This window comes from Pagrus major, chromosome 23 (assembly GCF_040436345.1).
Source record: "Pagrus major chromosome 23, Pma_NU_1.0".
NCBI lineage: Eukaryota > Metazoa > Chordata > Actinopteri > Spariformes > Sparidae > Pagrus > Pagrus major.
The window spans coordinates 14,402,514-14,419,548 of NC_133237.1; the positions used below are offsets into that span (position 1 = coordinate 14,402,514).

Here is a 17,035-nt window from a genome sequence, read left to right on the forward strand (position 1 = left end):
TTTGAAATGCAGAGCGAGGAAGGTGTGTGTGTTCTGCCTTCGGATGGGTTGCTATCACATTCAGACACCTGGCGGACACTGATTGGACAGGAGCATCCCTCTGGCCACCTTGTCTGTGGGCCAAGAGGTGTGTATGCGCGTGCGTGAGCGAGTGAGCGAGTGAGTGTGTGTGATAATCATAGTCATTCTACAGCCACATCATCAGCGTGTTGGTGCATATGTGTCTGTGCGGGAAGAAAGTTCATCTCCGATTCAAGATGTCACGCATCGAAAAAAACAGCAGCCAACCACTGGATGTACTATCTCAATGTGTGCGTTTGTGTTTAAGAAACAAAAAAGGAAACTGTACATGATGATGTGCTTTACAGGTTCTAAATATTCCGATATTGAAGAGTTAAGAAAAAAATGGACGCAGTATTTTAATATAATGCTCTTATCTTCGGAGATGTATTTTGATGTGCATTATGACTATTCGACATCATTGCGTCACCCTTGGTATATGTCAGGCTTTGTGTTATTCCGAAAAAAAGAAAAAAAACAAAAAGAAAAAAAACTGTTACTCCATTTCAACTGTGTGCACATTCGATATGTACAGTAAACGCCGCCATTATCACTCGACAGGTTGCGAGATCAGCTCGGGCTCCAAGGGTCCAGCCGGGGGGTCAGGTCATCTCATGTCATATCTATGTACAGTTCAGAAGTATTACTGTTCAACATTACCATCATGTATGATTATTTCATCTCACACAGCGGTGCAGAAAGATATACATCCAACTCAGATTCCATTACACACCTGTCTGTTCGTGTAACTCAAATGTAGCCTCTCTCACTCTTTCATGCTATGTAACAACGCCCTGTAGCTGCGGGGCGTCAGTCAGAGTACTGGTCATATCAAAAGGAGACATATTTAAGTATTAGAGCATAAAAGAAAGTGCAAAAAAAGACGCCACACCAAACTTTCTCTTTTATGAAGCTCATTATTTAATGGTGTATATAAGTATTTGATGCTGTTTAAATGTAAGATGTGATGTACTAATATAATTGTGTATAGTATTTCCTAGAGATGTTTATTTTCTATAAAATGGAATATGTTATTGCTTATAAAATGTTATTAAAAGAATCCATTGATGAAAAAAAAATAACGACCTTTTTTGGGAATGTCACTTGTCTTGAGTTGGAGCATGCCGTTTTATTGATTTTCATGTCTCTTTGTTTGGAATCGATGACACAGCATCACTTTGTTTGAAATGTTTTTTGTAACGCCAATGTTAAATATACCAGCACCTTTCAATGCTGCTACGACCAACGCCTGCTCTTTTTGTCTTTACTGAACAAACATGCACTGACATCAACACAATGGAGACACCATTCGGATCAGTATTTTATCTCCCTCTCCCACCTAGCTCAGTCGTGCTGCTGTGCAAATTTAAATTTAAGTACGATTTTCAAATTTAAAAAAGGTGCAATATGTAAGAATTGGCATGTTACTGAAAAACAAATACAGGCAGGATTACCAGAATAACCGCTAACTGTAGCTACCATTCGCTAGTAAGCGCAGTTAGCCGTGCAGTCTGGTCTGGGAACTCAGGGCACTGGAGGCGTGTTGGTGGTGTTTACAGCGCTAGCCTTGTACTGGGCCGGGGCAAGTAGGTTAGCATGCCAACTGTATTATATATATCTGCAACACAAACACAGACATCATGATGTCAAAAATGTTATTTCTGTAATTTCAGTGAATGTTTGAATGTTTTCCACTAAAATTCTTACATATTGCCCCTTTAATTTTACAAACTCTGGGTTTACAGTTGTTAACATATATTATTGTTTATCAAATTCAAAAAATTGCATAGGTAACCGTTTCTATTGTCAACTTTTGGTCTTCGGTTACAAAAACAATGCTTCAGAAAATAAGACTTAGCTTCATTTATTTCAGCATTTCTCCCAAAATAGATATCTTCTGTGCATTTCACAAAAGTTTTGTCCCATTTTTATAAGTCAGCACATGACCCACTTGCATAATTTTAGCAGAGGGAGACTTTTAACTACTTTTATTGCCACCAGCATGTGGCATCAAACTCTGTTACCCTATTAAGCACCACAGGAAACATGTCACAGTCTTCTTTACAAAATGCTTTAATATTTACATAACAAAAAAGGTTGAAACCGAAGAACAAGGAAGAGATGAAAAGATGTCAGTTAAACGACACATGAAGAATACCTTTAGACATGGTTGCGTCTCATTCATCTCAATCCCCAACGTCTTTCAGTCTTTCACATTAGTGACACTATAAAAACATACTGGTCATGGGACAAGAAACACATGCCAAAGTTGTTTGCAGTCCTCTAAAAATCAACAAGCGATGGTTCTCTAGGAGCATGAAGCTATAATGACTCAAAAGAGCATTAAGATGATTCAACTACAGGCGCTCTTTGGAAAAATAATGATCAATTATGTTGAAACTGTCTGCATTTTATGTAACTTGTTGCAAAAGTGCCAAAGGTTCATGTTTGAGTTGTCGGTTGGTGGTGCCAGAATTGCATGCCGCCAGTTTCTTCAGATCCCACAGTTGCGTACTAGTGCAACAGGTCACTTGTTCAGTAACTACATTATTTGGGCCTGGTCAAAAGCTACCAAAACACAGCTTTAAGGGAAGAAAATAAGCATTTATCACTCTGCTTATGCAAAATACTGCTTAATCAATGTTCATACAGATTATAAATACATTTTAAAATATGTACACAGCAAAACAAAAAGAACAACCTCTATGAAAATAACCTCATAAAGCCATATTTTTACTCATCTCATTGAAATCAGCCACGCAGGGCTAGTGCAGATAGAAATGCAGAGCTTGTGCAGCAGCTCGCCTCGAATCATCGCCAGTGAAACATAATTCAAATCAACTTTAACACCGTTTGAACAACCTGCGGAGCGGCTTCCCACCGAACGAGCCCGTGATCGTTCTCGAGAGGCGCCTCGCTCCGCAGCCAATCAGAGCGCTCCAACCCGCTGAGCGCTCCTGCCCGAAGAAGTTGTCGGAAAAACAATTGAGGGGCGGGACAGTATTGAATGAATGCAGGGCAAATATCTGTCATGCTTCACACACACACACACACACACACACACACACACACACACACACTCACTCACTCACATGATTCACACTGAACCGTGATGGCGCCTCTCTGTGGACAAACTGTGGACCTGCAATGGATTCTCACGTAGGGGATTGGAAAATGCTTCTCGTATTCTGGTAATGATCCACAGCAACAAGAGCGTGAACTCTACAAGTGTCTCCTGATGTGGGGTTGGGGCGGTGGGAGGGGCAATCCATGAAGAAAATCCTGACAGTTTGATATGAATCTTAGTGTAGAAATCTGTTTCAGAAGTCTGTCAAGAGCTGCGCGCCAAAATGTACAAATTGTTTGGTTGTGTGTTTCTTTTCTGTCTGTGTGTGGTTGTTGTTGTATGTCAGAAATGTTTCTATATACAGTGTCTGTGCAAGTCTCCCCTCCAGTCCTGTCCCTTCTCTCTAGCTGTTGGTGACGGTGGTGCCGCTGCCCAGCTTGATGATCATTTGCTGGCAGTCGTGGAGGGTCCTCTTGTCTCCCAGCTTCTCCAGGGTGCGGGCCGCATCCGCCAGCATGCCCACCCTCTGGCCGGGAGCCGACAGGAAGGAGGGGGGAAGGTAGCGGCACGCCAGCATCACGGCCTCAGCCTGCTCCCGCTGGCCTGGCCTCGTCTCGCACTCCTCTGCACACACACAATAAAAACACACGAGACAGTCGTTAGCGGGGTATTTCAGGGTGAGCTTTCCGATGTCGTCAGCCACAAACAGCCAATCAGACTTCGGCAACTTCTTGTTTACTTATTTAGCGGAGTGAAGAACTGGGTAAAAAGAGGAGCAGCTGCAATTCAGTGTCTCTCAGCTAGTTACAACTTTTATTAAGTTGCAAGAAATCACATCTAGAAATTAAACCTTAAATCTTTTGATTTTAATTTAACTCAATGATCATGTTATCAGAGCCAACACTACTAAATAAAAAACACTAAAGATACTGAAAGCATCTGATCAGTCAGAAATGATGTTACAACATGACAACATTACTACATGATGACCTGGTAGTTCGCTCTGGTTCCCTTGACAAAAAGCCTGTGGGATTTTTCCACTGGATTTTGGATTATTGAATTAAAAAAAGCTGTGGTTTACGATGAACATTTTGTTCACCAACTAATCTTCATAAATTAAAACCACTTTTATATGATGAAATTGCCAGAAGTAAAAAAGCTAATGTTAGTCTATAAACAAACTACACCGCGGTCACCACCGCTAAGCTCCCTACTTAACTATATTATACATACTTTACTTTAACATGATGAATCTTTAATTTGCTAAATTTGACTTGAATAGTTTGTAAGTAAAGTGAGGAGATTAGTCTTCGTGTTCAGCTTTAGGACGTTTAATGTCCCGACAACCTCTGTAGTCTCATTAAGCCATTCTTTTTGCTTTTTAATGCAGCAGTACTCCTTAAGGCCCATGAATACACTTTAAGGTGTAAAATTGGTGAAGTTACCCTTTAAGACCCCAACAAACATTAAGATTGTTCTATGTGGACAAAGACACAATAAAACTGAATGGAATTAAAAATATCATGAACAGAGAAAAGCAAATTAAAAAAACATTTTGTCTGCAGAAGTGGATGAAAAACAAACAAACAAAACAAACAACAGTTCGTCCACACACACCTGTCTTGGCTCCAGGTGTTGCTCTGCGTCGCAGCGAGCGGTCCAGGAGCTGATGTGTGCGGGTGGGACTGGCCCCCGCCATCAACCTGGCTGTAGCTTCATGAAGGAACAACTGGAAAGAGACGGAGGGACGAGAGATGAGAGGGAGGAAGCGGAGGAGGAGGAGGGATGAGAGCAAGTGATGATGACTCATACAGGGTGTTCAGCTCTACCTCAGAGAGACTTTGAATCCTTGTGAACAACGCAGCTAAACACTTGCCTCAGGGGTGTGTGTGTGTGTGTGTGTGCGTGTGTGTGTGCATGTGTGTGCTGCAACACCTCCCTGTTAATTTCCACAGAGATTTGTACCGTCGACTGCCTGCAAATATGTGCACAGGAAGTATTTGCGCGTGTATATGCTATGTGCTTCTCTTCATGTGTTGCCTTTGTGTATTACAATTCTATGCTTGTCATTCCAGGTACGTGGAAGAGTGTTTTGATGCCTGTCAATCTTCTACTGTCTGTTTATAGAAGCTGCATAGGTGTGTTTGTCTTGTTTTAATAGTTCTCAGAGTGTCTGTCAGTCAACCAGTGTTCATGCTGCGTTTGGATGTTTGCTTGTATGGAAATAAGGTAAGAAAACAGTCGAGAAGTTTCACCGGATGTCGGCAAGACAAAGCTAAATGCAAAAAATGTGGTGACTGAAACTGTTATACGTACTCTTCGCATCGCAGGCCTGAAGCTGTGCGCCAACTTTCGAAGGGAGCTGAGGTCTTGCTGGAAGCCTTGGAGCTCAGGCGGGGAGGCCTGGTGGAGCCCCGCGGGGCCGCTTGTACCCGCCGACACCGACCCCGCAGGACCGGCCCCCTGCTGCTGCAGACGCCATGCATTGGTCCTCATCACCAGCAAGAGATCACACAAGAGCAACTGGACGACCTACAGAGAAAAAGGACAAGATAAGGACTGAGATGGGAGACAAGCTGCAGGACAGTATAACCACTGACTAATGACCTGGAGTTGAGTGTCAAACACAGTTTCTTTTCGTAAGTGTGGTCGTTGAAAAGACAGCATGTATCTCCATTTTAGACCAAACTGAGGGGTATACTTATGAAGAAAATGTGTTTCTACGTTTACATGCACAAAAGTTATTTTGCCCTTATTCCAAAAATACTTTATTCCTACTAAACTCTTTACATTAATATTCTGATTTACATGCAGCCGTGCATAGTCCTATTGACTTGCCCTCAACAGGTCGTTTATCACGTTTGTCTGAATAAATGAAAGAGGAGGCTGTGATTGCACAACCACCTTCTTGAAAAGGGTAAATGTTGCGATATTTGGTCAAATAACCTGTTGATATCCAAGTCTTCCATATTATTTAGAAGTAGGTGCTTTCCTCCTTCTGACCAGAAATGTGGGCTTTTATTTTGGGCGTGCATCTCTGCTCCGGTCTTGCAAACTGTCATAAAAACCCAAATTGAGACGCATAATGCCGAAAGCTCTGTTTACATGTCCGAAAAAAAAAAAGGCATATCCCTCATGTCTTAAGCGGAAAATTCTTCATTCAGAAAAAGGCCTTATTCTAAATATCCAAACAAAACATGTTATCTACATGACCCTTATCAGATTCTGACTCGTCTTATTCTGAATAATAGTGGAATATCAGAGTGCATGTATACATAAATTAAGTTACAACAAAGGACATTTTCCACCCTCTCTGTATGTGTGTGTGTTCTGCTGTTCGTGGCCCAGCTCTGTGTTGCACTGCAGGTACATTGCACTCCGCTGAGACACACATGCAATGCAACTACAATGCACCGCAGCTCTGGCCGTAGACGTGCGCATGCTGTGAGCTACCTATCCACCAGCATCACCATCTGCTGAACGCCAGAGGGTAGGACAGCGCCGTATCACAGAGAGGAGCTGCTGCAGGGGATTCTGTGGTAAAGCGTGTGGTTTTCTGTAGTGAAAAGTGTGTGTGTCCAATTTCCTGAGTTTATAATTATACACATACACACACACCCACGTGTGGGCACATCTGTCACTGTATGCATTCCTGTATGTGTATTTTTTAATATTTTAAAACGCGGATGCTGTTGCCCTCACACAATTTGCCTCAGGAATAATAAATATTAACATGACTTCAATGTGCACCCAAGTGCTCGTGCCTTTGTTTGTGTGAGTGTGTGTACCTTGTCTAAACTGGAGCTGTGGCAGTGTGGTCCCAGGTTGAGGCTGTCTCGGAGCAGGGCGCTGGCCTTGTCGCTGTAACTCAGACTCAGCTGGCAGTTTTCTGGCTTGGACAGCAGAGCCCGCACCGCCCTGAATGTGTTCAGACATGCCTTAGGCAGAAGACTCCTGACAGAGCGAGGGGGAGAGGAGACAGAGGACACAGGTTAAAGTAGTGGAAGTGTGTGTGTGTGTGTGTGTCCTCTCCTTGGCATCAGCAGATGAGTGCAACACACTCTTGAGTCTGACGTGGTGCGTGCATGTCTGACTTACTCTGCGTTCTGCAGGCTGCGGGGCAAGTGTTCGACAGTGGGATAAAGTCTCTCTGCTGCGCCATCATCTCCTTGGAGCCAGTTGATGATCACCACGGCAACCGAGGACCACCACTTGGAGTGGGGGTCGCAGCCTGGAAGTTGGGACAAAACAGTCAATGGCAAGACAGCCGTAGACAAACAGACATTCAAATATTTGATTCCCCCACTGCCCACTTTCATATTTAACATGCATGAGAGTGTGCGTGCACACACACGTATGCACACACACGCACAGACAGCTGCTGTCTGTGTTTTTTGACCTCTGAATCAATCTGTTTCTCCCTTCTGGCATAATCACAACATGCTGAGAGGAAGCAGCCATTTTGACGACTCCCTCATGAGGGAAAACTACTCCATTTAACACTGGCCAACACACACACACACACACACACACACACACACACACACACACTTCTAACACTGTGTGAGCAACCTGAGGCTCAGCCAAGAAAAGTCTCTCCATTAAAATCCCCGCACAACCTCCCAAGCCCTTCCTCCTCTCAAGGTGATCACCGACTTGACAGCGCTGAAGATAGATGATGCAATCTAGTGGATGCCTCCCTTTCACCTAGCACCCTTTCGCTCAGATCAGTGATCATTGAGGACAAAGGGAGGGTGGAAGGTGGCCACTCGATCTCAGTAGTGTAAAAACGAACTTCATCTTGCTGCTTCTTGTTTTGCAATCGCATTAAGGAAATGGAACTGTCACGAAAGGTAAGGAGGAAATGGGATTCTTTCAGAGAAGATAAGCAGTAATGTTAATAAGTGTGATGTTGACAGAACTTACCAGTGACGGTAGCCATGTTGGAACCGATAGCAAAGGACTGGGAGGTGGCACCGGCTGCATCCGACGCACTCATCAACAGCTGGAGGTACTCCAGGGCATCAGCATACTCCCTGAAAAGACACACAATGAAGGGTTATTTTGCTGCCAAATGAACATACATGTTGAACTCTATCATTTCCAAACTTTAGAGAATGGTAACAAATGACACTGTTATTTTGGAAGTATGTTTTGTTTCTCACCCTTCACCCTGGCTGGGTCTCGTCTCTCCGCTGGGTTGGGCCACACAGTACAGAGCCTTCTCCAGGAGGTGCTCCCTGAATGCCTGAGTCACCTGGGCCAGAGGATCCACTGTAAGAGAACCAACAAACTATTAACATGACAAGCAATGCGACCTGAATGTGCACGTACAAAACAGACATATTTTGAGGCCTTAAATTAGTTGTTTTTAGAACACAGCTACACAGGGAGTGTGAGATCTGCACTGACCGGTGTTGCCAGCCTGGCTGTAGATGCTTTCTTTGGGAGTGCTGCGGATAGCCCAGTCCCCGTCCACAAAGAAGCGGTGACCCAGCGGGTGACAGAGCCACTGCATAGCCGGAGGCACACTGCCACTGGATGACAAGCACGCCTGGCGGGCGCTGCTCAGGAACACGCGCTATCAGAAGAAAAATACAGTTTAGTCCTGATGTTTTGGTTCAGTGTAGTTTAGTGTTTATCAAGTGGGTGAGTGCGAGGGTCATTAACAACTCTAACAAATACACATGGAAGACAAATGAACCAAACGTCATGTATAAATATATGTGCATGTGCAAACTAATGGGACTTACAGAGGTAAAATGCAGGATCCTTGGCAGGCTTGCTTTGACCCGTAGAGCTGCAGAGACATAGACCTCAGCCAGAGAGGCTACAGGCAGGCAGGAGCCAGCACACTCTGCCAGGTTCACCGCACTCAGAGCCATGTGCACTGCTGACAGGTGGCTACCATTCAGCTTACCTGTATGCACGGACAAAAGACAAGAAATGACTTACATTTTAAAAAAAACATACGATTTCAAAGAGAAGAAAAGTGATGCAATATTCATAAAAACACAAAAAAGAGCCAGAGTGGTCAAATGCATCCAAAGTCTAAAGCTTTTCTGGCACTGAATCAACATAAACTCATTCACACAGCAGAAAAAGTGTTGCCTGACTTGCTCTTCGATCACCTGAGATTTTGTCACTTGCCACCTGACAGTGTTCAGTCTACCGCATTGATTCAAGTTAGAGACAGGGTTTTTTCTCCACCAACCGACCTGTCATGTGCAGCTGGTGCAGGCGGTGGTAAACCAGGGCGGCGTCACGGCTGCTCTTGCAGGCGTCCTCCTGCAGGGGGCGGTCTGATCGCAGCCCTCCGGCCCGAGCTGCCAGCCAGCGGCCCACCCAGAGACGCTGGAGGCAGAATCGTAGGAGAGACCAGAGGGCAGCGCAGGCCAGGTCCAACTGGGAGGTGGGTAAGGGACGGCCGAGAGCTTTCAGACAGGTCCACAGGTTCTGACTGGCCTGGGCAAAATCTCCCTGTGGGGGGTGAAAGAGATGTGATGATGAGGGAGAACAGTTGTTAAAAACAGGTAGACAGAGATCAAACACCTGAGGAAGAATATAAGGACATAGATATTTCTTTTGGAACGTACCCTCGCAAGGTCCAGGTCAGCTTGCTTGCGGTGCCTCCAGAACAAGACAGAGGATCCAGAGTGTGGTCGGGTTACAGGCTCTCCATACACCAACAGCCGGATCAGAACCCCTGACACCAGAACGCCGTTCAGAAGCCACACCAGTATAGTTGGAAGCATCCAGTCCATCCAGCCCCATGAGTCCGCTACAGAAAACACATTGTTTTAAATTTAACTGTAACCACTAAGAATACCTCACAGGAAATTTTCTACATTTCTAAACATTTCTGTACCTGCGATATCCACACCAAGGATGCCCCTCCCTGCATGGTGGGTGGCTGCAGCACCTCCAGCTGAGCTGCTGCCAGATGAGCAGAGCAGCGCTGCCAGAGGGTTGAGGGAGAGGAAGAGGAAGGTGAAGGCACACAACGCCATGCGGGAACGGTCCAACATGCCGCCAGCGCTACCTCCTGCTTCTTGTTTGTCCAACATGACCACACTCGGCTGCCAACAGAAGAGACATCTGAGTTAATTACTGTGACAAAAGTCTTGTATTTTGCTGATGAAGTGCAGTTTTATAGTTCAGTAGTTTAAATGGGGGCTGCGTACCTTGGTGTCCTCCCCCATCGGACTGTCAGGCTCTGAGTCACTCCCACAGTGTGAGAAAGAGGTGGGAGAGCCCACGTCAGAGGCTGGCGGGGTGGGCAGCTCGTTCTTCACATCAGCCGGTCCGTCCACCTCCATGGCAACCAGGTCCTTGAGAGACTCTGAGGAAAGACAAGGAGGGCTGTTAGAGGGCCATTTTCACTTTTCTCATTTCAGGATAACAGTAGCTATCCATAGACCTCATCACAGAAGGTCAACTGGATTACTTACTTTCAAGGAACTGGGAATAAATTGCAAAGAGGCTGTTATGGGTAAAGAAGAGAGAAGAGGTTTGAAGCACGTACTGTTTTTCTGGGCTGCCATTTTAAAAGCCAAGTTCTCCTGTTTCAGTTTCTGGTTGGTCTGCTGCAGGTAGCGGATGTAGTCGATGGCTTTCCTCAGCACTGCAGACTTGTTGAGCTAAACAAAAGTAGAAACATATAGATACAATAAGCTTCTTCTTCCTCCTTTTAATGTCACCAATTGCCTCACAAAAAAACCCACATGATCCACCCTCCTTCCTACCTTAGCCTCAGTACCAGCCACTAGATCTTTGAGCTCGATGATTTTGTCATTGATTGAGGAGCGGTAGCGCTTCTCGATGGCGTTGTGGGCTGTGCGCTTCTCTCCCTTGTGTGGCTGGCCGACCGGCTTCCCGCTGATGGCGATGCGATTGATTGGCAGCTTGTCAGTGTCCACCATGACGGGCACTGTGGTCAGGATGGTGCCGCCGCCCATAAAGGCCTAGAGAGGTCAACAAGGGGGCACGAGAGAGACAGAAAATAAAGGATGAGTCACATAAAGGATGCAGAGTAAAAACATTCCTGACCGCCAATTAACATTAGGTATTGTCCAATTTAAGACACAGGAGTATTTGATTAGGGGTCGTACAACCTTTTAAGAGTAAAATTCAAGCACTTTTCAAGAATTTTCAAGCAGGGCTGCAACTAATGATTGTTTCTATTCTAAATTAGTCTTTCAGGTTTAATTGTTTTGTCTGTAAAATGTCAAAAAATTATGTCTTCAAGTTGCTTATTTTTCAAGGACTATATTCAATTTCGAGCATAAACCTAACCTTAACAACCTAATGGTTAAAAATAAGCATATTCCAAACTTTTTAGACTCTGCTCATGATGTGTCTACCTGAAGTGAAGTGCTCTGCACCGGGGTGGTGGTGGCCAGGGATGAGGAAGAGGCCACAGTGGTGACCATGCAGGGGTCATGCTTCAGAGTGGTCAACAACAGAGATTCAGCCTTGATGAACTGGGGCTGCAGCAACACCTGAGAAGAAACACACAAGTACACACATATTAAGTGAAGATGTGATGTATTTCTTATCCACAAGTCAGGCTAATTCAGGTGCCAGCTGAACACACTTACAGGTACTTGCTGTACGTGGGATGTGATGGTTTGGGCCGGTTGGCTTGCAGTCGTGGTCAGGAGAGGAGACGTGGTGGTCAGCCCTTGGAGCTGAGCCTGAATGGTCACTGGCTGGACACTCGGAGGTGACGACGCCAAGCTGGTGGTGGGTGGGCTCACACTGATGGGACTGACAGCTAGAAAAGAGTCACGAAAAGATTTACTTAGCTTTAATCCAAGCAAGTATAAAATATATAAAATATCAATGGCAACAATCCATCTCATTAACTGAGAATTTTACCAAGCATGAAGTAATGGTCAAATTGCTTTCACCAAATTATTAAAGTAACTTAAAATTACTTTTTTTTTCATGCAAAAATCCTTCTGTATCCTTAATAAACTTCTAATCATTTAAACAGTTCAGATATTTGAGTGACACGAGATGCTAGACACAGAGCGAGTCATTATCTATGGGTTGTAGGTCAACAGGTGAACTGCATACTCATTAGACGTAAGTGAAAGCAACATTCAGTGTGTCACCTTATGTTTCTTATCAGCTTCAACCGGGCTAGCAATTATTATCACCTATCAGTATCAGGGCATGGGAGTTTTCTGTAGGAGTAATAAACATTTATTGCATCTGAGAGAATTCAGAAACAATGTTTTATTTTCTACATTTCTCCTAGTAAAAAACAAAAAAAACAACACCAAAAGCAACAATCAAGCGTCAACCAGAGTTTTCAGTGGACGTGTCACAGGACTGTTGCAGATATATATATGGGGGTTTCCCTGACAAGGCAATTTTTCATTTGGCTCACACAGTCTGTCACACTGCCGAGCAAAGTCTATTAGATTAGGATTTGGATATGAGATTAGCTAAGGTTGAATAACCCTAATGTCCTAACCTGGTGAATTAAATCTAACACACATGACAGCCACCTTTTGGGCACTAGAGTTTGATTTGTGAAAGTTTCCAAACTAGAATAGCATCTGCTTTTGATTACATAATCCAGTTTCACACCTGCCTCTTGCATGGTCGTGATGCTGTCGTGCTGACAAATTCTGACTGCGACCGACAGACACACACACACACACACACACACACACACATATAAACAAATAATTTAAAAAACAAAATTGTCATGTTATTTCTGGTTTAAACCTGCTTAAGGATAACTTCATCTACCGAAGCAGCCAGCATACATTATGGATATTGTATTGACTCGATAACATACATGCGAAGCCAACAAACCTGTCACTTCAAGAAGAAAATAACCATCACTTACAATAAACACTCATCACCATCAATGAGTGCTTACCTGTGTAGGTGGTCGGGCTGCTGAAGTTGGCCCGGGCCTGTTGGGGCTGTGCCGGTGCCTGAAGCTGTGTCTGCTGCTGAGGCGGAGTCTGGGGTGCAGGCGAGGTGAAGAGGGCCTGGGGCGTCGCGGTGAAAGTTGGACTCGGTCCCGGTGAGCCATGCGGTGAAGCAGCCTGGGCCGGGGCAGATGGGCTAAGAATGGATTGGGGCTGCTCCACCTTGGGCTGACTGAGGCTCTGAGCCTGCTGCGGAGAGGCTGGCTGCTGCCTTTGGGTGGTGCTGGGCACCTGAGCCAGGGGGGACTGCTGGAAGGTGGCAGGCTGGAAGGTCTTGTCTGGGGTGGAGGAGCTACGGGTGATGGGAGGGCCCAGGAGTGCATCCAGGTGGGGGCTGCTGCTCAAGATGGATGAGGAAGATGTAGATGGAGGTGTGGTGGTGGTGGTTGGAGGGGCGGCTGGGGTGATGGACTGGGTCAAACAAGGAAGCTCTTGGGTGGGAGGGGGCCCCGTGTATGGAGGGTTATCAAACAGTCCTCCAAACTCCATTTCCTGGTTGCTGATGAGCTGTAGCATGTCTGCAGAGGGAAGGAAACCAGAACCAACATCACTGTTATTGACTATGTAGAGAAATATACAAGAATTATCTATAGAAGTGATCAATGCACCCAACTGAAAACACCTGCTCAGCAGCAAACTGGATCTCCTACATTTCCATCAGTACTACTAGTTACCCAAACATCAACAAACATGTACGGTGTTTATGATGTAACAGATCAGTGAAAACCCTCAAAAGTAAGCTACAGAATACAATAGTAAAACTGTCAATTTCATCATGTTGAGTTTTTTATTTTTTATTTTACAATGTACATTGAACTACTCTTTCTAAGTACCTTTAGAGCATTAGTTAACCACGCCCGATTTCTCCCTAGGGTAGCAAGGTATACGGTGATATGAATGCTTTACCATATTATTGTTGTTAAAATATATACATATATTAAGTTTATGTCAAGTTTCATGTCTGTCGGGACATCATATTTTTTGAAATTACAATAAACCATTTGTTCAACCTAGAGAAACCCCTCTGTTTTAATTCCATTAAGGGTTATTGTAACTGATAATAATTATAATAATTGTGTAATACTGCAGCCCTAGTTGGGGCAACTTAAAACAGCTAAAAAATAAAGGCAGTTGTTGGTTTCAATCAGGATCAATAGCCTACATTTCATCTGAATGGATAAAGTAACAAAAATCATATTCACAGTGCATGCTGAAATTCACAGTATAAACACACAAAGTCTTGCGTACAAGCACGCACTATACTGTATTTTCTACATTTAATGTTTGTAAGCCCATGTGCAGTTAAACTATTTATACTTGCCAATCTACTAGTTTATAGTTTAACTGCCACTGTGTTTTCCTGCAACTGTGGGCCAACGTGCTAGAAAGGATGAGAAAACTGGTCCCATGTGCTGTGACAAATCATATATGAATGTCATGAAACTTGGAAAGAAATGGATTCCTTTAATGAGTTATGAGCAAAAGAAATCTATTTCTCTCATATAAACTGATTTGCTTTAATGGATGATGCTTGATGAAGTAAATATGTGAAAATATAATAATGAGAATAAAGTGTGACACTATTCTTTTGGTTTATTCAAGGCACTGTTATATCCCGCTGTATAAAAGATGCCAAATTATATGATAGTCACCAATTGTAACCTGATGCAGCTCACCAGGAACATACTGCAAAAACATTTTTAAAAATCCCACACTGACTTTGAGTGCATGTTGTGTCTGCAGTGAGACGCAGCAGCACCCTGGGTTTGTAATCCAGTGTTTTGTATGAGGTGATCGCTCCTGACCAATCACAGCGCGCCTCGGAGACTTGCTATGCCGATCAGCCCAAGACGAGAAAGAGAGGGCGCGCTGTCTGTGGCTTCGCGAGAGGTTACCATCGAGCAGCATCACAGAGGGTTACTGTCGGTCACACGGAGGAAGTGGGCGAGCACGATACGTTTTACACAATATATAATGGTGCCATTACACATATTAACTGTTACAGGTCAATCTCTGATGACACACCACATAGGCTTCCATTTATATATATATTATATATGCTGATATGTGAATAATGTGGATTTTTTTTAAAAACTAAACATCCCTAACAATACATCAAACGAGCACATGAGTGTGTCCATAACATGCATGTGAACTTGATTTACTACGCCCGTTTGAAATGTTAAAAGCAACGATTACAACCATACAGGCAGAAATATATACAAAAGATGTCAATGGAGCATATTATTATATTATAGTGTTTTAACTCCATATAAAAACAATAGATGCCAACATTGTGTCAATTCGGTCAACTGAGGCACGGTGAACCCGACAAGGAGGAATGAACGACAGTAACCTCCGTGTGGAGCAGGATGGGGGCGGGGCGCACTCACGACCATCTAACCAGCACGTTAGCTGTTAGCTTAGCTCTAATAATCACTCATTTCCACGTACAGTAACGACTATCGCTGTGGGCTTTGGTAGTGCAAGACATAAACACTGTAAACGCCAACACAAAACCACCTGTTATTACCTCGGCTAACCTCCAAGGAGCGCTAGCATGGCGGCTAGCTAGCTGAGCTAATGATGGCTGACGCTGTGAGCAACCGTTAGCTAAGCAGGTGCTTTAAGTTGTTAAAAATGAGGTTCTAGTCTAAACATTGAATGTAGGACAAAGAAGGCAAGTCACACAGAGGGGTGAAGCACACAGGGCATGCAGGAGGTAATGAGCTTTTAACTTACAGGCAGTGTTATTGGTTTAACGTTAGCTGGCAGTTTAACGCCACTGTTTGATTTCCTTACCATCAATGTCGCTTAAAAGGGCCGTGTCGATATCGCTCGGGTCGTGAAGCGTCAGTGTTGGATCCAGGTTATCCAACGAAGGATCGTCAAAAGACAGGTTGTTCATCTTTACTCTTGTGTCTGGCTTTTCCAATGTAGACTTGAGAGAGGAAAAACTGTGAACTCCTCACGTCCCTACATTTGCCAAAGCGTCGGATCCCAGGTGTAGCTGAAACACGCGCACTGTGAGCTGCAACTTTTTTTTTTATTGATGTGTCAACTAACTACTCACTCCTACCCCCATGATCGTCCGGGGAAACTTGTCAAACCGAGCCAAACACTGAAGCTCATTCAGCACGAACGTGCTTACGAGGGTTGCCGAACAAACCCACCTAGCCGATGGTGAGTGACAGGCGCGCCAGCCAATCACTGCCTTTGAAGCGGATTCCCACGTCCTCCTGTTTCTCAGGGTTGTTTTGATTATTTGACTGAAGCGGTGACAGCATGTGGAGCGTATGCCACACTTTTTAAAAAGACGACATTGTAAAACAAGACATAGTTTATAATGTACACGTCAAACTGATATAGTGGCTCCACAATACGCACACGGATCCATTTGTTAAGAATTATACAATTATCGTCTATTGAATAGCCATGATATATGCTCTATGTATGATAAATTATCGCGTGTAGTTCATTCTATTCATGTGAAGCCGTGTTAATATGAGGCATATATTCCTCCAAACTGTGTACGTTGAGGGATACAGCATGGATGTGTTTACTGTGGGCTTGCCCCCCACAGCCAATCAGAGCTGAGTGGGCGTGTGCTGCCGATAGCCAAGTTTGTTTGACTCGCAGCAGCGGCTCCTCCTGTAGAACCAGTGAAATCGTCCAATGGGAAGCTCAGGAACCGAGTGGGGTGATCTGACGTCACACCTCTTGGTCTAGTGATTACATCATGTGTATCTATCTCAGAATAGTGGAGGCAGCAGGGAGATAACCTGCAGGGATGGAAGAAGCCAAAAATAATTAGGAAAAAAAAATTAATAATAGGAAGATCTCTGAAAATACTTAACATTTCCCCTCACTACAGTTATACTCACTATAATTAGGCTTCTTCAGTGAACACTGAAATTAATGATGTAAACAAAGGCCGAGGCAAACTGTATTTTTA

The 17,035-nt window shown here is 44.2% G+C and overlaps 1 protein-coding gene across 1 annotated transcript; it reads right to left on the reverse strand.

Annotated features, from left to right (window-relative positions):
• Positions 1-2,109: 2,109 nt before the first annotated feature.
• Positions 2,110-16,378, reverse strand: srebf1 (sterol regulatory element binding transcription factor 1). Its single transcript, XM_073493904.1, has 19 exons — positions 15,883-16,378; positions 13,026-13,598; positions 11,728-11,903; positions 11,491-11,628; positions 10,873-11,091; positions 10,653-10,767; positions 10,312-10,469; positions 9,996-10,206; positions 9,724-9,908; positions 9,346-9,607; positions 8,881-9,047; positions 8,540-8,708; positions 8,293-8,401; positions 8,054-8,163; positions 7,226-7,358; positions 6,916-7,081; positions 5,444-5,659; positions 4,745-4,856; positions 2,110-3,751 (listed from the first exon to the last, which is right to left on the reverse strand). Exons 1-19 carry the CDS (start codon positions 15,986-15,988, stop codon positions 3,531-3,533), a joined length of 3,546 nt encoding a protein of 1,181 aa, XP_073350005.1. The 5' UTR covers positions 15,989-16,378; the 3' UTR covers positions 2,110-3,530.
• Between the last annotated feature and the right edge of the window lie 657 nt (positions 16,379-17,035).